Raw genomic sequence first — 23,082 nt, 5'->3', positions numbered from 1 at the left:
AGAAAATAGTGGAGAAACAGGGAGTGGCAGAGAAAAAAACTGATTCACCGATGGAAGAATGGTCACGAGAGAATGCAGGCCCTCTTTTTCCTAGGAGCAGCAAAAGTAATTTGTACTTTTTAATCAAAGCTGATAGCAGCATGGGGGTAGTTGAATTAGAGAATCAGTGGCATCTGGAGCAAAGGAATTGTATCAGAACTAAAACATCCGACCCAATTAAATGATAAACGAGGGATTATTATAATCCATGGGCAACCTATCGGCAGCAAACGAAGAAACATAATTAGTAAGGAATTGAGAATATGGGATGATAGATCAAGGGCTGTTATTAATGGACCCCAGTTAAAATGATTCACTGTGAACATAATGAAACATCGTGTCAAGGATTTGGCACGTTCTGTAGCCCAGTAGTTTGGACAGGGAGTAATCATATGAAACCTAGGAGAATGGCAGATATAGCATTCAGGTGAGTTGATATTGTATTTAGAAGGACAGAAATGGGGAAATGCTTCGGCTCCCAGGGAAATTTGGGGAATTCAGTTGTCATGATTGTTTTGTGAAACATCAGGCAACACTGATGATCGAAGTTTGTGACCACATGATAGCTTTTGACCATGGGGTGGTGTGATAATGATGAATTGTAATTACTGCAGAGAAAACCAAGCTGACGATGGAGTGATTGGGAAAGGATGTGCAGGATTGTGAATAAGTGATAAACTTGTGCTACCAATTAGTGAGGGAGTACGTAGTTTAAGAGATGTTGGGATGACCCGGGAACGTAAAATTAGCCTGACAGTGTTTCGAGACTGTATCACTGCAATGATGCCGTGCCACAGGATAGATCATATCCCCAAACCGCTCGGACAAGGGAAAAGGAACGTTTGGTTGTGAGTGGCATGGGATAACTGCACTTACTAGTATAATGTAATCAGTGGAGCGGGATGCCAGGGAATTGAAACCTGTTAGCAGCATCGATAGGACAGATGATGAAGTGAAAATGTCATGATTGGAAATTTCTTTCATAAAAATCTGGTCGTAATCAAAATTAAAGGAATTAAAGTACATGCAGTAGCAATATCCGACATGTATCAAGGACAGTTTCGACCCGCTTGGATCACTGAGTTAGTAAAAGAGGAGTTTGAGATTCTTTGAGTCTCACTCAGGGGTGCAACGATAGGAGAAGGAGGCTTAACAGGCCTTAATCGTATGATGTATGTCAAGGATGAAAAGGGAATTAAATAGAAATCTGGAAGTCCTGGAGAGGGCACTTCTGGAACATCCAAACAAGAATAGAAAGATACAAATTAAGAAATAGGGCCCTCTCCGCCTTTGACCTGTTCATTTGGTTTTCAGGTGAAGCAAAAATAACACAGACGAAGAACGACTACTACACTCCAGAGAAGAATGTTTTAGACAGTATGGGGGTGAAAACTAATGATACAATTGGCTACATATTTGAGGGAATTAAATGACAGAGCCCGGAAGGAAAACCTTACAGGTTAGAAACAAATCAAAATATCAAATTATTCCTCAATAGTGAAACCTCCGATCAGACATCTCGAACTGCACGTTAGCTGATGGATGATCTGTGGTCTCCACAGGGTATGTACTACGCGGTGGAGTTATTCAGGGTCTTGGCAGACGGCAGCGACTGACGAGGAACCCCTGCATTTTAAATGACAATAGTTTAGGAATTTTGGCAGCTTGATGCCACGGCGGGAAATTTGTAACCAATGCAGCAAACAATATTGCATTGGAGAGTGTAATAGTTATTACGGACAAAATGTCCTGTAAGTTGTTAGGGACTGTTATGTATGGATTCAATTGGGTTGTAACCCCAAAGGTTGACTGTATTGAATGTGCAAGTGGTGTGATTGCAAAGTAGAAAAACAAACAAACAAATAATGGCAAGTATACACTCCATGCTGTAAGCAAAATGATAACGGACAAAAGGGATTTGAAGAAAACTAAGTATTGTCTCATGTAAACCGGGGCTGGCAGACTACATGGTTCAGGACAATGTTAGACGTTAGTGTGAGGAAGTCAGGAATCAAAACAGGATTAATTGAAGCTTCTGCAATTCATAAAGTAAGATAATCAGTGGATAGTACATGAGATCATAAATAATACCAGTGAGGGATGAAAACCTTTTTGGTCGCTGATGGACTGAGTTGTGTGCTGTTTCTAAGGGACATGAGGAAGCTTTTACGGTGCTGCTATCCCAAGGTAATCAGATGCCTTGGAGGTAGTGGAACACACGGATATAGCTATTGTGTTACCTTCCTGAGTAGCGACAGCTATGGTTCACGGTGATTGGACTTGAAGCAAGAACAATACAAAGAGTCTATCGCCACTGGTCTGCGGGATGGATGAATTTACAGTTGATTTCCGTGCACAGTTTACAAATCACGACATGTATACACACACATGATAAGGATCGGGGATAGCTGCTAGTCAGTACAACTAGAAGGGGGATATAAACCCTACAGTAGGATACAGCTCAGAGTCAGCTCTCACAGCTCATCATGGGGTTTTACCTGATGCATGGATTGATAATACTGCTTATTATAATTGTACAATCATTGGATGCCTTAATATGTGTTGTACGATGGCTATGGCTCGGATGATGCCGATAGACTTGGCCCATCACCACTCACCAAGAAGACATCCCGTTACTGGCGACCATGAAACCAGAAGGAACCCGGACGGAGAGCCAGTGGCTGTAAAAATGTGATGAGGTGTTTCTGTACGGAATGTAATGAATTGCGGGACGGTCTTTCAGACCAGACATTGATGCAGGTTATTAACCCGGGGATGTTTATAATGGACACTGGGAGTTGTATGCCTCACCAAACTCCAAATTTGGACCGAGACAGCAACAGGACTATTGTTGGTCTGGCGAATTGTTAGCACACTTTTTGACCATTAGGGGGAATACCTACCCACACATTTCTCTAGCGATAGAGACCCTCGTGGCAGAGATGACAGAAAATATAACATGTCTGTTCTCCATCTGCACGGAACGTAGGTGTAGCGTAACCCAGACGTCAGGCCAATGCACCTGCCACAACGCCACCGGTGTCCCGTTGTCGGCGGGTAGCGGAAGGGAATGTTGGTTAGGGAGCGGCATAGTTGTTATCATAGAATGATAAAAGGAGAGAATGAGGAATTGAACTGAAGAAAAGAGCATTAGACTGGGATGACCAGTTAGAATAGTGCATTATGGACATTAATTCGGGTTGCAGGGAGTGAACAAAGAGATGGGCAAAGCATGGCGAGAGGAGGAGGGGTGGCTATTGGGACTGGTTCTTTGCACAAAGGATGCTGGGAGGCAGAGGCCCAGAGGAAGGAAAGGAATGTATAATGAGCCTATCAGAATCAGTGGCAGTTAGATTATATGACCAGGTCAAGGAAAGGGCCCATCGGAATCTTGTATTCGTGTATGTGGAACTTGATACTGCATGAATGTAAACTAAAGACCACAAAGTGTTGCCTCCCTTTGTCTCACTCGCTCTGAGAGTTTCAAGAGACATGGGTCTCCTGCTTCATCAGAGGGAGTGGAAGCTTGCAAGCTATTTGAAATAAACTAAAGGAATTTCTAAATCCGAACTCAGCTTTTGATTGAGACCAGACTGGACAGAAAGAACTCAATTTCTTCACACTGACTCCAAGCAGTTGCACAGGAGCTCTTCGGTTGCCTCGGACCAGCACTGCACGACCTTCTTAACCGGATTCTCTGCTTAAGTTTCTGCTTGTATGCCGGGAGAAGGAGCGCCATCGTGTGGTCCGATTTTCTGAAGTGCAGTCAGGGGATGGATCGAGAAGCGTCCTTGATGTTTGTGTAGCAGTGGCCAAGGATGTTGCAGCCCCTGTTGGGACAGGAGATGTGTTGGTGGAATTTTGGCAGTACACTCTTGAGGTTGGCCTGGTTAAAGTCCCCGGCCACGATGAGCAAGGCCTCCGGGTATTCTGCATCATTATTATTTATAGTGGTGTACAATTCATCAAGCGCCTTCTTCACTTCCGCCTGGGGTGGGATGTAGATCGCCGTGATGATGGCAGAAGTGAACTCCATGGAAGGTAGTATGGACGGTACTTCACAGTCGGGTATTCCAGGTCCCGGGGAACAGTAGTTCGCCAGGGTCGCCACGTCCGAGCACTAAGAGTTGACGAGGAGACAAGCCCCTCCACCCACTCCAGATTCAGTCCTGGATGTGATTAACAGCAGGAATTACAGCAGAATCTAACTTGTGGGTACCCTTTGGTGTCTCAGCATGTTGGACAACTGAGTGAATCCCTCCCCACAGGGAGAGCAGGTGAATGGCTTCTTTCCAGTGTAAACTCGCTGGTGTCTCCACAACGTGGATGATGTTTGAAACCTCTTTGTGCAGTGAGAACAGTTGAACAGTTTCTCCTCAGTGTGAATGCGCTGGTGGGACATCAGTACCCGAGAGCTTTTAAACCCACTCCCACAGTCGGAGCATTTAAAGGGTCTCTCATTGCTGTGAGTGACATTGTGGCTCAGCAAGTGATGACCGAGTGAATCCTTTCCCAGTCGGAGAGGTGAACGGGCTCTCCCCGGTGTGACCTCGCTCGTGTTTCATCAGGTTGGATGAGGTTCTAAAGCTCTTTGTGCAGTGAGAGCAGCTGAACGGTCTCTCCTCAGAGTGAACGCGCTGGTGGGACATCAGTAGCTGAGAGCTTTTGAAACCCCTCCTGCAGTCAGAGCATTTAAAGGGCCTGCTCTTGGTGTGAGTGACATAGTGGCTCAGCAGTTTGGATAATTGAGTGAATCCCATATCACACACAGTGCAGATAAACGGCTTCTCCCCGGTGTGAACTCGCTGGTGTCTCTGCAGGTGGTGTAACTGAGTGAATCCCTTATCACACCCAGTGCAGATGAATGGCCTCTCCCCGGTGTGAACTCGCTGGTGGTTCTGCAGGTGGTGTAACTGAGTGAATCCCTTATCACACAGTGCAGGTAAATGGCCTCTCTCCGGTGTGAACTCGTTCGTGTCTCCGCAGGTTGCCAATGTCAGTGAATCCCTTTTCACACTGAGAGCAGGTGAAAGGCCTCTCCCCAGTGTGAACTCGTTCGTGTTTCCGCAGGGTGCCAATGTCAGTGAATCCCTTTTCACACTGAGAGCAGGTGAAAGGCCTCTCCCCAGTGTGAACTCGTTCGTGTTTCCGGAGGTTGCCAATGTCAGTGAATCCCTTTTCACAATGAGAGCAGGTGAAAGGCCTCTCTCCAGTGTGAACTCGTTGGTGTGTCTGCATGCGGGATAACCGAGTGAATCCCATATCACACACAGTGCAGATGAACGGCTTCTCCCCGGTGTGAACTCGCTGGTGGTTCTGCAGGTGGTGTAACTGAGTGAATCCCTTATCACACACAGTGCAGATGAATGGCCTCTCCCCGGTGTGAACTCGTTCGTGTCTCCGCAGGCTGCCAATGTCAGTGAATCCCTTTTCACACTGAGAGCAGGTGAAAGGCCTCTCTCCAGTGTGAACCCGTTCATGTCTCCGCAGGGTGCCAATGTCAGTGAATCCCTTTTCACACTGAATGCAGGTGAAAGGCCTTTCTCCAGTGTGAACCCGCTGGTGTGTCTGCAGATGGGATAACCGAGTGAATCCCTTCCCACAGTCAGAGCAGGTGAACGGCCTCAACCCAGTGTGAACTCGTTCGTGTCTCCGCAGGTTGCCAATGTCAGTGAATCCCTTTTCACACTGAGAGCAGGTGAAAGGCCTCTCTCCAGTGTGACTGCGTTGATGCCTTGCCAGCTCCTGTGGGGCTGTGAATCCCATCTCACACACAGAGCAGGAGAACAGCCTCTCTGCAGTGTGACTGCGTTGATGCCTTTCCAGCCCGTACGGGCCTTTGAATCCCTTCCCACAATCCTCACATTTCCATGGTTTCTCCATGGTCCGGGTGATCTTGCGTCTCACCACGTTGGACAATCAGTTGAAGTCTCGTACACACACAGAACACCTATACAGTCTCTCCCTGCTGTGAATAGTGTTGTATTTTTTCAGGCTGTGTCACTGGTTAAAGCTCTTTCCAGTCAGTGCTCTGTAACAGTCTCACACAGAGTGTGTGTGTGTCTCAGTGCTTTTCCAGACACACTGTTTAAAATCTCTTGAAGCAGACAGAATAGACAAACATTTCTCCTTATAGATTCAAAGGCCGATGATCCCAAGAATTGAGGGAATCAGTCAATTCTTGATATGATATTTAGTTTGAGATCTCGGCCTCAAACTCCTCTCGTTCGAACTTCCTGCAAACAGATTTTACAATAGTAATCATTGTCAGTACAGGATAGAAACTCAGAACAGACAATTCTAGTGTCTATCGAACATTCTTTCCACTCTCTTTCCCTGAAATGCTCTAAATCTCAATCCCACACACTCTCCCTCCATTCTCACTCTGCTGTATCGAATATTCACCACCACCTCCCCCCACCCCCCAATTCTCCTGAAGGTGTGATTCAGGCTGATTGACAGATCCCTGCTCACTGCTTCCTGTCCTGGACACAGAGACCTGAAAATCTTCATGCAGGCAGCCAGACAGATATATGTCTATATTACTGAATGAGAAATGTGTGTAATATACAGACTGGATTCACTTACTTACCCTTCCAAGTTTCCTGAAGGTGCTAATCAACAAATCTAAACTCACTAAAACCTGTACAAGAGTAGAGAATCTCCATACAAGTACATTTATTGATTAGAGATAGGGAAATTCTGAGGAAGAATTTTATTCGTCCATGGAGTGGTCATGACAGGGAACTCACTGCCCACAAGGGTTGTGGAAGTCCAGATGATCAATTATTTAAAATAAAATAGGATGGTCACTTGAAGAAAATAAACTTGCAGGGGAACAGGGATATCGAGGGGGAATGGGACTGACTGGATTGCTGTACAGAGCGTCAGCATTGACTTGCGTTCCCAAAAGGATTCTGTCAGTGCTGCAATGACTGTATGACTGGAAATATATAATGTAGGTACAGTACTATATTACAAAACTAGAAATAATAATACATGTATTTTATGACAGAACCACCAATAATATATATAATACATACCATATAACGCTAGACATATTTCTGTCCGATATTACATTTTTAAAAATTAATTTACGGGATGTGGACAATGCTGGTTAGGCTAACATTTATTGCCCATCCCCAGTTGCCCTTCCGAAGTAGTGGTGAGCTGCCTTCTTGAACTGCTGCAGTCCTTGAGGTGTAGGTACATCCCCTGTGCTGTTTTTTATAAAAATTTGTTTTTTATATATTTAAAGTACCCAATTTATTTTTTCCAATTGAGGGGCAATTTAGTGAGGCCAATCCACCTGCCCTGCACATCTTTGGGTTGTGGGGGCGAAACCCACATAAACACAGGGAGAGTGTGCAAACTACACACGGACAGTGACCCAGAGCCGGGATCGAACCTGGGACCTCGGCGCCGTGAGGCAGCAGCTCTAACCACTGCTCCACCATGCTGCCCTACATTCCCTGTGCTGTTAGGGAGGGAATTCTAGGATGTTGCCCCAGGGACAGTGAAGGAACGGCAATGTATTTCCAAGTCAGGGTGGTGTGTAACTTGGAAGCGAACCTCCAGGTGGTGAGGTTCCCAGTTATCTGCTGCTCTTGTCCTTCTAGATGGTAGTGGTTGTAGGTTTGGAAGGTGCTGTCTGAGGAACCTTTATGAGTTACTGCAGTGTATCTTGTAAATGGTATACACAGCTGCTACTGTTTTTCAGTGATGGAAGGTTTGAATACTTTGTCCTGAATAGTGTTGAGCTTCTTGAGTGTTGTTGGAGCTGCACTCATCCAGCAAAGTGGAGCATATTCCATTACACACCTGACTTGTGCTTGTAGATGTCTGGTAGACAAGCTTTAGGGCATCAGGTGGTGTGTTACACACCTTGGATTCCCAGCCTTTGACCTGCCCTTGGAGCTACAGTATTACTATGGCTAATCCAGATCAGTTTCTGATCAATGGTAACCCCCAGGATATTGGTTCTGGGGGATTCACCGATGGAAATGCCACTGAATGTCAAGGGGTGTTGGTTAGATCCTCTCTTGTAGGAGATGGTCAATGCCTGGCACTTGTGTAGCACAAATGGAACTTGCCACTTATTAGGCCAAGCCTGGATATTGTCCAGGTCTTACTGAATTTGGACATGGACTGCTTCGTTATCTGAGGAGTTGAGAATGGTGCTGAACATTGTGCAGTCATCCACAAACATCACCACTTCTCACCTTATGATGGAAGGGAGATCATTGATGAAGCAACTGAAGATGGTTGGGCCGAGGAAACTGTCCTGAGGAACTCCTGCAGTGATGTCCTGGAGCTGAGATGATTGACCTCCAATCACCACAACCATCTTCCTTTGTGCCAGGTATGACTCCAGCCAGTGGAGATTTATCCCCCGATTCTCATTGACTCCAGTTTAGCTAGGGCTCATTGATGCCATACTCGGTCAAATGCTGCCTTGATGTCAAGGGCAGTTACTCTCACCTCACTTCTGGCATTCAGCTCTTTCGTCCAAGTTTCAACTAAGGCTGTAATGAGGTCAGGAGCTGAGTGACCCTGGCGGAACCCAAACTGAGCGTCCGGGAGCAGGTTATTGCAGAATAAGTGCCACTTAATAGCAACTTTGATGACTCCTTCCATCACTTTACTGATGATGGACAGTAGACCTACAGAGAAGTAATTGGCTGAGTTGGATATGCTCTGTTTACTGTCCCCTTAAATGTCAGTCATCTCCTGGGTAAACCAGCCCTTTAATTGTGAACATTCGGAAAAAGACTGTCTTTTTAGCCAGACAAATAAATGTGTCAACCTGAGGGAGCGAAGGATGTCAATGTCTTTGAGAGAGAGAGAGAGAGAGAGACCTGGGCCAAGCTTTGCAGAGTCTGCACCCTCCCTGGATTCACTTCCTTTCCCTTCAGTTGCTGCAAGTGACCAATTGAAGGTGAGAATGAGAAAAGAAATGGAAAGGGGGAGAAAAGAAAGTGTTTAACTCACAGATGTTGGAATCAGGAGTCTGTGTGCATCTCAAGCTCATTCAGGGTTGGAGGAACAACAGCTTTGCTCGCCAGAAATCTCCATGTCCAGCTTCCGCATTGAGACAATGGGGGAGCTCTGATTGGCGGAGAAACAGAGTCCTTCCGGTCCTCCTATCTTCTCATTGAGCACAAGGCAGCGGTATTGAGCTCACCCTGCACATGCGCAGATTCCCCTCTCCCTGAGACATGCGCAGATTCCCCTCTCCCTGAGACATGCGCAGTTCTGAGTTGGGCGGAGTGGCTTCTCGCTCGGGTCGAAGCTGTCAGCCGGTTGCCTGGGAACCGTATTGACGATGTGCTGGGGGAGGGGTAACAAAGGGTGGGGGCGGGGCTCCCGTGTCCTCGCGCCGGACGGGTGCGCTCAAAAGCAGTGACGTCACTGCGGAACGGATTTATTCCTATTGGCTGATTTAGGGGATGAGCTCCTTTGTGATGTCACAATGCGGAGGTTGGACAATGCGTTTTAGACTAAAACTTCCTCCTCTGGGCAACATCTGGGAGCAAATCAATGTCTCCCCCTTTCATAAGGTCATAACATTTTGGAGCAGAATTAGGCCATTTGGCCCATCGAGTCTGCTCTGCCATTCCATCATGGCTGTTCTCATGGAGGCTTTAATTCCACCATACTGCCAGTTCCCCATTACCCTTCAACCCATTAAAAAACTGTCTTCTCTAAATCTGTATTTAGCCCTTTATATAAATTGTGTGACATTCATGGAAGTTTGCCAACTGGGGTGTTATTCTCAGTTAAATTCAGCCCTCAGCTCCGTCGCTGCCTGTCATTGACATGAGCAATAGAATCATTGAATTTACAGTGCAGAAGGAGGCCATTCGGCCCAGCGAGTCTGCACCGGCTCTTGGAAAGAGCACCCTACCCAAAGTCAACACCTCCACTCTATCCCCATAACCCAGTAACCCCACCCAACACCAAGGGCAATTTTGGACACTAAGGGCAATTTATCATGGCCAAACCACCTAACCTGCACATCTTTGGACTGTGGGAGGAAACCGGAGCACCCGGAGGAAACCCACGCACACACGGGGAGGATGTGCAGACTCCGCACAGACAGTGACCCAAGCCGGAATCAAACCTGGGACCCTGGAGCTGTGAAGCAATTGTGCTATCCACAATGCTACCGTGCTGCCCAATAGAGAGACAGAAAGGTGCCAGAGGCTCAAATGGGAAGTCAAAACCAACACCTCAATATTTGTCAGTCAAATCCATGTTATTTATACTGGGGTTTTTATTATTACATTTCGGCACTGGAGGCAAAGGATGGGGGGTTTTAAAGGGTAACTTTCACTTTCTAACTTTGTAATGTCTATAGTGTCAGCCCTGGCTCAGTGGGCAGTTCTCTTGAGTCAGAAGGTTGTCGGTTCAAGTTCCAGTCCAGGGACTGGAGGACAAAAATTACATCCAACATTCCTCCTCGCAGCACTGAGGGAGTGCTGCACTGTCAGAACAGCCTTCTTTCAAAGAAGATGTTAAACTGAGGCCCTGTCTGTCCCTATCAGGTGGATGTTAGAGATCCCACAGCCACTATTTTGAAGAAGAGCAGGGGAGTTACCCCAGTGTCCTGGTCAATATTTATCCCTCAATCAACATCACTAAAAACAGATCATCTGCTCATTATCACATTGCTGTGTGTGGGATCTTGCTGTGTGTAAATTGATTGCTGCGTTTCCTACATTAAAAAAGTGATGACACTTCAAAAGTACTTAATTGGCTGTGAAGCACTTTGGGACGCACTATTGTTGTGAAAGGTGCTATAGAAATGCAAGGTTCTTAATTGAAGATACTGATCTTGTTATCTAGAATGTAATTGATTTCAGCTACCCCTAACTTACCATTTAACAAATTCACTTTAGTTTGGACAGCCCTTGAATCAATTAAGACAAAGGCAGAATTCTCTGGATAGTAAATTCAAAAATAGGTTTCTGAAAAGAAAAAGGTTTACTGAACTTTAAGACATTGACTTTTACAACTTCATGTGGGTGATCAGTCTGTAGAAGCGTAACCCTCTCTGGATTCTATTTTGACAGTAATTTGTGTGGAATAAGCCTCGGAAGTGTGGCTCCTTCTTTGACAGTAATTTCCTTAGAACTCGGCCTCAGGAGTCTTCAGTACTTGGCCAGCAATGAAGACGGTCGGAACCTCTACTTTTATCCCCAAAGTGACCATTATCTCATAACATGACAATTGGTCAATTTGGTCACTAGATTAATTGAATTGGATCCCCAATTACTGACACTTAGGCAGGAATAAAATAGAACTATTTCATACTATCCTTTTATCTGCTGCTATAGAATCCCTTATTTTACAACTTCAAATGATGAGGTTAATCTGACATTGAAGGTCTCTCTTGTCAGTACATTTATCTTCATTACACATTCCTTTTTTTTAAATTTATAAATTTAGACTACCCAACTATTTTTCTCCAATTAAGGGGCAATTTTTCATGGCCAATCCACCTATCCTGCACAATCTTTTTGGATTGTGGGGGTGTGTCCCACACAGACACGGGAAGAATGTGTAAATTCCACACGGACAGTGACCCTGGGCCGGGATCTAACTCGGGTTCTCTGTGCTGTGAGGCAGCAGTGGTAACCACTGCACCACCGTGCTGCCCAAAACATTGTTTACATATACAGCAATTAAGCTTTTTAAGAAATTTAGAGTACGCAATTATTTTTTTCCAATTAAGGGACAATTTAGCATGGCCAATCCACCTACCCTGCACATCTTTGGGTTGTGGGGGTGAAACCCACGCAAACACGGGGAGAATATGCAAACACCACACGGACAGTGACCCAGAACTGGGATTGAACCTGGGACCTCGGCACAATGAGGCAGCAGGGGCTGTTTAGCACAGGGCTAAATCGCTGACTTTGAAAGCAGACCAAAGCAGGGCAGCAGCACGGTTCAATTCCTGTAACAGCCTCCCCGAACAGGCGCCGGAATGTGGCGACTAGGGGCTTTTCACAGTAACTTCATTGAAGCCTACTTGTGACAATAAACGATTTTCATTTCAGTGCTAACCACTGCGCCACTCTGCTGCCCTGCTTTTACATTTTTACAGCAAATAAAAATCAGTCTTTTACGAGAACTACAGATTCATTATTGATTCATTCATTGTAACTGAATTAAGGATCAATCATCTGTTACTGATTGGTGACTAAGTAAAACAGTAATCTTTAATTAATATATTTGGTTCCTCCAAGGTACACTGGTTCAAAAAGATAGTTTGTGCAAGACAATAGCTTTATTTCTTACTCATCTTGTTTGGATTGAACAATCAGCCTTGTGGTTGAGCCAGACCTTGACACAATTTAATGTCCTCTTTCTTGTCAAAATTCTTGAAGAATTTCTTTGTTTCAACAATTAATGCTCACGCAGCAGTGTTGAAGATTCACGTTTATACGGTATTGATCGAGTCACATGTTAGAGTTTAACATGGCTTCTTTGACCTTCTTACTTCCAACAGTGAAGATCGACAAGTGATTGATTTTAAAAACTAAATCTTATGACAGAAGCACATCCAGAGTTTCTCACATTACAACAGTGACTACATTTCAAAAGTACTTCACTGAATGTAAAATGCTTCAGGAGATCCTGTGGTCATGAAAGGTGCTACAGAAATGTAATTTATTTTTAGAAAAGTCCCCAAAGGAGTAGGCCATCTGGCCCCTCGAGCCTGCTCCACCATTCAATGAGATCATGGCTGATCTTTTGTGGACTCAGCTCCACTTTCCGACCCGAACACCATAATCCTTAATCCCTTTATTCTTCAAAAAACTATCTATCTTTATCTTAAAAACATTTAAAGAAGGAGCCTCAACTGCTTCACTGGGCAAGGAATTCCAGAGTCACAACCCTTTGGATGAAGAAGTTCCTCCTAAACTCACTGCTAAATCTACTTCCCCTTATTTTGAGGCTATGCCCCCTAGTTCTGCTTTCACCCGCCAGTGGAAACAACCTGCCTGCATCTATCCTATCTATTCCCTTCATAATTTTATATGTTTCTATAAGATCCCCCATATGCTGATGAATATCAGGAATAAAGACAGTGCCTTTGTGATTTTGTGTAACAACAATGTGTTTCATTCCATTTCCAAGTCCCCTGTGAAAATCCAAACACAGTATATCGAGAAATTATGCATTTCAAAATGAGCTGTTGTGATTTATAGAAACATAGGAAGTAGAAGCAGGTGTAGGCCATTCGGCCCTTCAAGCCTGCTCTGTGAACATGGCTGATCATCCAACCCAATAGCTTCATCCCACCACTTGCTGGATGAAGAAATTTCTCTTCATCTTAGTTTAGTCCTGAAAGGTTTACCCCGTATCCTTAGACTATGACCCTGGGTGTGGTCACTCTCACCATCGGGGATATCCTTCCTGCATCTACCCTGTCTAGTCCTGTTAGAATTCTATAGATATCTATGAGATCCCCCTCATTCTTCTGAACTGCAGCAAATACAATTGTAACCGACACAACTCTTATACATCAGTCCCGCCATCTCAGGAATTAGGTGGTTCACCTTCTCTGCATTTACTCTATAGCAAGAACATTCGTCCTCAGATAAAGAGATCAAAACTGCACACAATATTCCAGATTTATCCTCACCAAGGCCCTGTACAATTGCAGCAAGACAAAACTGCTTCTGTACTCGAATCTTCTCTCCAATTGCCTTCTTTACCGCCTGCTGCACCTGCATGCTTACCTTCAGTGACTGGTGTATGAGGACACAGGTCCCGCTCCACATTCCGTCTCTCAATTTATAACCATTCATTTAATCATCTTCCTGCCCAGGGCAGCACGGTGGCACAATGGTTAGCACTGCTGTCTCATGGCGCTGAGGTCCCAGATTCGATCCCTGCTCTGGGTCACTGTCCATGTGGAGTTTGCACATTCTCCCCGTGTTTGCGTGGGTTTCCCCCCCACAACCCAAAGATGTGCAGCATAGGTGAATTTGCCACGGTAAATTGCCCCTTAATTGGAAAATTAAAAAATGAATTGGGTACTCTCAATTTTTCAATAAATAAATAAATAATCTTCCTTCCTATTTTTGCTATCAAAGCGGATAACATAACATTTATCCAAATTATACTGTATCTGCCATGCATTTTCCCACTCACTCAGCTTGTCCAAATCACACATGAAGCATCTCTGTAACCTCCTCACAGCTCACCCTCCCACCTAGCATTGTGTCATCTGCAAATTTAGAGCTGTTGAATTTAGTCTCCTCATCTAAATGTTTAATATACATTGTAAATAGATGGGGGTCTGTAGAAGCCAGGTATTTCGAATACAACTAGTATAGGTAAAAGATAGCTGTTTAAGCATAAATATTAAGCCCCAGTTTTAAATACTCATTTAAAAATGAGAATTTTAGCACACATAAATTCAGGTCTTCAATAGATACATGAAACAGCATAAAATTCCATCATAGATTATAACAGCACAGTTGCAAGACAATTTGACACTGCTTGTGCTAATTGTCAAGGACAAGGACTGAGTTCCATGGCAACGAGGTGGCAGGAGTCCAATGCAGTTTGTACGAGCGTTGAATCATATATATATTTTACTCAATCTTTGTCAATATGACGTCTCCATTGTTACATTAGCCAAGCTAGCTTAAAACCAGTCTATTGCTGGTAAAGATTAGCAGAATATCACATTCCATAACATGTAGACATGAAACAATTAAAAGCTGATGTTGCACATTGAAGATGGATGGCTTGCCATCAAATCAAATGTGTTTGAGTCTAACCCAAACCAATTAGGATTATATTGGGGTGTGATTAGATGACTTAAAACAGATATGAAAGTGTATAACTGAAAAGTTTCCGCCCGCCATTTTAGTGTTGTCTGTCCTTAATTGCTGTCTTTAATTCTCTTAGTCTTTCTGTAGTGTCTTTGTGTTGTGTTCTGTTAGTGTTGTGTTGTCTTTCTGTTAGTTTAGTCAGTTTTGTCCTTAATAGTCTTTCTGTTTGTTAATTAGAGATATCTTTTCCGGGGTGTTAGTCTGTGTCAGTCTGTTTTGTACTTTGAGTTTGAGTTTAGCTGAAGATTAGCTCTCTCTCTCTTCATGTTTCATTGCCAGACTTTGACCTTTTAAAAGTTACTTTCGAGCTGTCTGCCTAAGCAAAGAAAGATGATGTCTGTAATTCTCTGAAAGCTTCGAATTGTCTACGAATTGCCTTTTAAATGACTTTCAAATTGTAATCAAGCAACTACAAATAAAACAATTCTTTTTGGCACCTGAGAAGTTTTAATTGAAGTTTCTGCTGAGTCCCAGTATTCGCAAAGTGCGACTGGTAACCGAATAGCAGAAATAATATAAATTCCTTCAACTTTACACAGTCGAATAATACTAGGAATCCAACAACTTGGCATAGTCCAGAAATATTACAAATCTTACAACTTGTCGTATTGCGCCAGGACTTTGATTCATCAACTAAGCTTCCCCCAACTTGGCGTAGTTCGGCAAGTTAAGATCCCTTCAAATTACAGATTCCAACAGGGTCCCAGCAGCAATCCCTGCAGTACCCCATTAGTCACTGCCCACAGTTCAGAAAAAGACCCGTTAATTCCTACTCTTTGTTTCCTGTCTGCCAATCAGTTTTCTATCCATCTCAGTAACTACCCCTTATCCCATTCACTTTAATATTACACATTACTATTATTATATTGTTATTATTAATCTCTTAAGTGACACTTTTTCAAAATCCTTCTGAAAGTCCAAATAAACCACATCCACTGGCTTCCCCTCTTTAACTCTACTAGTTACATCCTTGAAGAATTCCAGTCGATTTGTCAAGCATGATTTCCTTTTCATAAATCCATGCTGACTCTGTCCGATTCTACCACTGTTTTCCAAGTGCTATAATATTGGGATTATAGAATTCCGACAGTGCAGAAGGAAGCCATTCAGCCCATTGAGTCTGCACCGACCCTTTGAAAGAGCACCCTGCCTAGTTCCACTCACCCGTCCACCTTGCTCTGTCTCCGTAACTCCATAACCTAACCTACACATCCCTGGACACTAAGTGGCAATTTATCATGGCCAATCCGCCGAACCGCACAGCTTTGGACTGTGGGAGGAAACCAGAGCACCCGGAGGAAACCCATGCAGACACAGAGAGAACGCACAAACTGCACACAGACAGTGACCCAAGGCCGGAATTGAACTGGGATCCCTGGCTTTGTGAGGTAGCAGAGCTAACCACTGTGCCACCTTGCTGCCCCTCGACTCATCCCAGCAGCTTGAAAATGGTGCAGGATTCAAATTAAACTATACTGTCAAAAGTGACATGGACAGATTCTGAAAAAGAATATAAATTTGAAGAGTGATGAATTGTTCGTTCCAAGAGCCAGCATGGGGACGATGGGTGAAATGGCCTCCTTCTGTGCTCTCTGAGTTTCGTTTACCTTTAAAGCAAGTGGGAAATAGCTGGAACCCCCTTCCTACAAGGGGACTAAAAGCAGAGATGATGGGATGTCTCCCAAAGGAAATTGGATGGGCACTTGAGGGAAATAAACTGACAGAGATACGGGAATGGAACTGGGCAATGGTTTAGCGGCAACGGTCTCAATGGGCCAAATGGCCCCATTCCTGACCCTAATTCCTGTCTGACCCAAAGAGAGAAATTTCAGCTGCTCCAGTCTCTCTGAATAAGTGAAGTTCCTCATCCCTGGTGCCATTCTCGTAAATCTCCTCTGTACCGTCTCTGAGAACTTCACATCTTTCCTAAAGTGTGGGGCCCACATATAGGGCTCCATTCTAGAGGGACAGAATTGAAAAGCAGGGAGGTTATGTTCAACTTATTTAGAGCCAGGGTTAGACTACACTGGGAGTCTCTGTCAACATTTGCATTCTCCATTTAGAAAAAGGAAACAGAGGCACTGGAGAAGGTGCAACAAAGATTCACAAGAATAATACCAGAACTGAGAGCATTTAACCCTCAAGAAAGGCTGGGGCTGCTTTTCACTAGAAAAGAGAAGACTGAAGGGTGACCGGATGGAAGTCTTCAAAATTATGAAGAGGTTCAATAATCCAATAGGGATTTGATGAGAAACCTCTTTACCCAGCGAGAGTGAGAATGTGGAACTCACTACCACAGCGAGTGGTTGAGGTGAACAGCATGAATACATTGAAGGGGAAGCTAGATACATACATGGGGAGAAAGGAATAGAAGGAGATGCTGATGGGGTAGATGAAGAGGGCTGGGTGGAGGCTCATGTGGAGCATAAATACTGACAGAGACCAATTGAGCCGACTGGCCTGGCCCTGTGCTGTAGACTCAATGGATCAGAGACTAAAATGTATTTATTTTAGATCTATCTGTCGTGGGGAAAAAACACTATTTACTGTCCAGGTTAAATAAATGCCCTTCATCGGCTGATATTCGATGCTGACCATTCTGGATTGTTCCTTTCCCTGTGGGACTGTGTTTTGCTTACAGTTTTGTTTTGAACAGAAGCTGGAGGCTCTGAAATGTCTCTCATCTGGCGGATTCTTTGTGAAGTTCTGGAGTAAAGCCTTTTCTCTCTGCACAGCCAGTTTGAGCTGCAAAGAAAATCCAGTCCAGCACCAGCTGCAGGGAGTTGAAATCTCGTGTGGGAAACTCTGTACTTACCTCAGAAAGGCTGTTAGACATTCTGGTGGAGTTGGACACAAATAGCAGCTACACAGGCCTGAGGTTGTTCTTTTGGAGTGTAGGCCCAGGTTAAAACATTAAAGTGACTCCCTGGAGGGAATCCTACAGCCTGGGAGTTCTGACTGAATGTGCCAGAAGATCCTCATTAGAAATCCAACAGCTGTTTTCAATCACCCCATGACCTGGAAGGACAGTCAACTGCTGCAACAACTTCAGCATCTGGAACAAGGGTACTCATTCCATTTTTTCCATTTTACCCCTTTCCCTTTTTCTGTGTGCGCCTGTCTTGTGTGTGTTCTCAAAGAACAAAAAAAAGTACAGCACAGGAACAGGCCATTCAGACCTCCAAGCCTGTGCCCATCATGATGCCCAAACTAAAAAACAAACCTTCTTCCCTTACTCGGTCCGTATTCCTCTATTTCCTGTCTATTCATGTATACTCGCTCTGCTGTATCGAATATTCACCCCCGCAAATTCTCCTGAAGGTGCTGATTCAGGCTGATTGACAGATCCATGCTCACTGCTTCCTGTCCCTGGACACAGGGACCATAACAAATAGGAGCTGCCATCAGCCATTCGGCCATCAAGCCTGCTCAACCATTCAATTAGATAATTGGCCAATCTACCTCAGCACCATTTTCCCACAATGCCCCCTCATCCCTTGATATCTTCAATATTGAGGAACCTATCAATCTCTGTCTTGAAAATACTTGATGACTGAGGATCCACTCTGGGGTAGAGAATTCCAAAACTTCACCACAAAGAAATCCCCCTCATCTCAGCTTTCTCTCCATTTTCCTGCTGGATCCCCATAACCCTCGACTCCCTGGTCAATCAGAAATCTGTCCAACTCAGCGGTGAATATATTCAGTGACTCCCAGACTCCACTGGTCCCTGTGGAAGAGAAATCCAGAGACTAACAACCCTCTGAGGGAAGAGATGACTGGAAATATATAACATACAAAATTACACAACTGGAAATAATAACAAATACTTTAGGCTTCGACAGACCCCACTACTAACCACCAAAATGCCGCTCATAGGAAGACTGGAATCTTTTAGTGCAGGTGCAGGCAATTGGACAACGTGTGGAACGCATGAACTATATTTTTCCGAACAAATGTGATTACTGCCGATGAAAGACGGCTTGCGGAGGGCCCACATACAGTGTGATAAAGAACCTGACTCACCCAGACGCCCCAGACTCCTGGTTGTTCGCCGCCCTGTTGGGGGAGTATTGAAACCCAAAACCAGCGCTCAACATCCGCCGTTTCCGGTTCCACACGGCTGCTCAGGTTCAAACCGAGTCAGTGAGCGACCTCCTGGCCCGCCCCTGGAAACTGGCTGAGATTTGTGAATTCAGAGTGACATTGAATGGGATGCTCAGGGACCATTTGGTTTGTGGACCAGCTGAGGCCCACCTGGACCTGCAATCCGCAGTGGAGATAGCTATCGCCAGAGAAAGCGCCAACAAGGAGTCCAGGAGCTCCAGGAACTGGCACTGCTCATTTGGAGAGGCCAAAATAAGCACCAATCACACTCGGCTAGAATTGAGGAGGCCGGCCCCGACAATGGGACAGCTACTGGAGGAATATGGATTGCCGTGTTAGAGGCCAAGAACGCCGCGGATGTTCTCCCCCGACCAGGAGGAACCGGAATACCACCACCAGCCAGCGGGGGCCACAACAGGCCGCAGAAACCAGGGAAACAGAAGGCCTCGCACGGATCCACATGCCCGCCAACCCACATGGCAGGACCGCTCCCGATGTGGCAGGGCTTACTGTGTGGAAGACGACGACAGCACTTGTGCCAAGAGTGGTGCCCATCCGAATCTCCCTGAAAATCCATGGACACCCAATCTGCATGGAACTCGACACTGGGGCAGCAGTGTCAGTAGTCAGTCACCGTACGTTCGGCCACATCCGATCTGGCGTCCTATCGTGACCGTATTGGACACCAATGCGAGGCTGGCCACTTATACGGGGGAACCACTGGCAATAGTGGGCACTTCAATGGTTCCGGTTGAGTATGGTCAACAATCTGCAAAACTTCCTCTGGTGGTGGTCTACGGGAGCGTCCCAGCTTGTTGGGGTGTGGCTGGTTACGCTTGTTGCGGTTAGATTGGCAACGAGTGTGCCGAATGTACCCCTGTGCCCCTGAAGGAGTTCTGACAAGGTTCCCACCGGTGTTCCAGGATGGATTGGGCACCATAAAGGGGCCCTGGCCCGAACCGTGCCTGACCTGTCCCATACACCTGACAACCTAAGGTGAAGGCTGAGTTGGGCCAGATGGAGAATTTATCCACATATGCCCGGTACAGTTCTCTGACTGGGCAGCGGCAATCGTCCCGGTCATAAAACCTGATGGATCAGTATGCTTGTGTGGCGAGTATAAAATGACGGTCAACCGCGTGTCTCGACTGGACCATTATCCGGTTCCTAGGATCGAGGATCTTTACGTGAAGCTCAGTGGAGGGAGCATGTTTACAACATGTTTACAACCATGCTTACCTCCTGGCTCCCGAGTCCAGATGCTTTGTAAAAGTGAACACACACAGGGGGCTATATGAATACACCCGCCTGCCCTTTGGAGTTCCCACGTGTGTGCAATATTCCAGGTGGTAATGGAGAATATCCTGCGAGGCTTACCTCGCGTGGCAGTCTAACTCAATGACGTTCTGATCACGGGCTCATCTGTCCAGGAGCACTTACAAAACCTGGCCTAAGTGCCGAGGCGTATTGAGGAAGCCGGCATCCGCCCCCGGTGGGCCAAATGTGTATTCAATGCCTCGCCGACCACATAGACCACCATGGCTTGCATCCTGTGGAAGTGAAGGTGCAAACAATTTGGCAGGATCCTGTACCAGCTTGTCCAATGGAACTCCATTCATTCGTTGGCTTGGTAATCTACCATGGTAAGTTCCTCCCAAACCTGGCCACCACTTTAGCCCCACTCCACAGTCTGTTAAAGAAGGGGCAGTATTGGGCTCAGGAACAGCAGCCAACTTTCGCCAAGGTGAAGCAACAGCTCTCCTCATCAAGACTACTGACCCACTTTGCCCCATCTGACCACTCCTATTGACCTGCGATGCTGCTCTGTCCGGCGTCGGGCCGTTCTGGCCCACACCATGGATGACGGATCTGAACAACCATCGCCTTTGCCTCAAGAACATCGGTCGACGTAGAGATGCGATATGCCCACATCGAGAAGGAAGTTTGGCTGTCATATTCAGGGTCAATCAATTCCATCAATATGTCTACAGGCATCGCTTCACTGTTCTCACAGATCACAAGCCCCTCCTAGGGCTCTTCAAGGAAGATCGAGCGATTGCCCTCCATTGCTTCCGCCCACATCCAGCAATAGGCACTGCTGCTTGCAGCATTTGACTATGTTTTGAACACCGCTGTGGGACCAAGATTCCCCATGCCGATGCGTTAAGCCGTCTGCCCCTGCCGACCAGGCCACCTACACCAGCGGTGGCCGGAGAGGTCATTGTCACCCTCCATTTTGTGGACTCACTGCTGGTCACACGTTCCGTATCCATGGGTGGGCCCAGACTGACCCTCAGCTATCCTGCGTTCGCCACATGATGCAGTATGGAGCTCTGCACAGGGCTTTATCGCAGGACCTGAAGGCCAAAACCACAAAGATGCAGGAGCTCAGCATAAAGGATAGCGAGCTCCTTTGAGGGACCCGTATGGTGGTCCCCAAACGTGGACGCAGCCCGCTCCAGAAGGATCTCCACAATGAACATCCAGGTGTGTCTAAAATTAAAATGTCAGCTCAAAACTACATTTGGTGGCCTGGCATCGTGCAGACATCAAGTGGGTGGTCCAGGGCTGTTTCCAGTGTCAGGCCCTCCAGACGTTGCCTCTTCCAGCCTTGATCCACCTGTGGGAATGCCCCGGTCGTCCATGGTCTTGCCTCCATATAGACTTTGCAAACCCCTTTCAGGAGACAATGTTTCTCATTATCGTTGATGCCCACTCCAAGTGGACGAAGGTCCTCAAGATACAGGTGGCGACAGCCCAGGCCACCATAGAGAAACTTGGGCACATTTTCAGCATGCAGGGCGTACCTGAGGTGCTGGTATCAGACAGTGTTTACAAGTGCGGAACTTGCGGCATTCATGTCCGCCCAACGGGATCCGTCATGTGAGGACCGTCCCATATCGAATGGGTTGGCCGAATGAGCAGTACAAACGTTTCAGCTTGGAATTAAAAAAAACATTGAGATCTTGGGAGACCTGCTTGGCAAGGTTCTTATTCTGCCACGGACAAGACCGCATGTCACGACGGGCATCGTGCCATCCGAGATGTTGACGAGTCGCGCGCTCCACATCCGTTTACGTCTGGTCTTTCCGGATATTGGCAGGAAAATCTGCGTTCAGGACTAAACCGAGGTGGACACAGGCCACCGCAGATCACTGTGCGGGTTTGCACCGGGGGACACGATACAGGTCCCGAACTTCAGCAGCGAGACCGCTTGGATCCCAGGCATCATGTTGGCGAAAACAGGTCCGGTGTCTGACCAAGTAGGGACACAGAGCTGCGAGTCTAATCTCCGAAGCCACTTGCCGGATACGCCAGCCAGCCATTGATTTGGATGTCCTGGCTCTGCTGTCTTCACAGCGGGCCTGTTACCCCTGCCACTCCTGTTACCGCTGCCGCCCCTGGCTCCCCCAGTTGTTGAGGATCCAGAGGCTATTTTTAAGGACACCGAAATGCCAGATGAAGAACCACCTAACCCTGATTCAGAAACCGAGATGGACAATCTGCCACCATCAGAGGTGCCCGGGCCAGCTCTCGTGACTGCACCAGCAATGCCACCACTCCCCAGACACTCGTTACATAAGCACCACTCCCTGGTTCAATATAAACCTCCTGACGCTGCAAGGTCTGTGCCTGAACGCTGTCCACAGGCAAAACAGTCAAAAGCCCAGCACACATGCATGTGGACGTTGCTCCAGACTTGGGTGGAGAGGAGTGGGCAACACAGTCGCACAAGTGATTAGCATTGTGGCTTCACAGTGCCAGGGTGCCAGGTTCGATTCCCTGCTGGGTCACTGTCTGTGCGGAGTTTGCACGTTCTCCCTGTGTCTGCGTGGGTTTCCTCCGGGTGCTCCGGTTTCCTCCCACAGTCCAAAGACGTGCAGGTTCTGTGGATTGGCCATTATAAATTGCCCTTAGTGACCAAAAAAAGGTTAGGAGGGGTAATTGGGTTACGGGGATAGGGTGGAAGTGAGTGCTTAAGTGGGTCGGTGCACACTCGCTGGGCCAAATAGCCACCTTCTACACTGTATGTTCTATGAGTGTTGTAACGCCAATTGAGGTCCCGGGATCAGCACAA

The 23,082-nt window shown here is 46.3% G+C and overlaps 1 protein-coding gene across 1 annotated transcript; it reads right to left on the bottom strand.

Moving 5' to 3' along the window:
- Positions 1-1,000: 1,000 nt before the first annotated feature.
- On the bottom strand, positions 1,001-9,122 carry LOC140417979 (uncharacterized). The gene is made up of 3 exons (XM_072501410.1): positions 9,031-9,122; positions 5,031-6,275; positions 1,001-1,029 (listed from the first exon to the last, which is right to left on the bottom strand). Exons 2-3 carry the CDS (start codon positions 5,920-5,922, stop codon positions 1,001-1,003), a joined length of 921 nt encoding a protein of 306 aa, XP_072357511.1. The 5' UTR covers positions 5,923-6,275; positions 9,031-9,122.
- Positions 9,123-23,082: the final 13,960 nt, after the last annotated feature.

The sequence above is a fragment of the Scyliorhinus torazame genome, chromosome 5 (genome assembly GCF_047496885.1).
Source record: "Scyliorhinus torazame isolate Kashiwa2021f chromosome 5, sScyTor2.1, whole genome shotgun sequence".
NCBI classification, from domain to species: Eukaryota; Metazoa; Chordata; class Chondrichthyes; order Carcharhiniformes; family Scyliorhinidae; genus Scyliorhinus; species Scyliorhinus torazame.
This window is presented reverse-complemented; position numbering and strand designations above follow the sequence as displayed.

Excerpts from the sequence above, each read along its gene's own strand:
- LOC140417979 (XM_072501410.1), bottom strand. The coding sequence starts at position 5,922 with ATGGAGAAACCATGGAAATGTGAGGATTGTGGGAAGGGATTCAAAGGC. Across the intron at positions 1,030-5,030 it reads AAAGGGATTCACTGACATTG|ATTTTTATGAAAGAAATTTC; the intron begins GCAACCTGCGGA and ends GATTACGACCAG.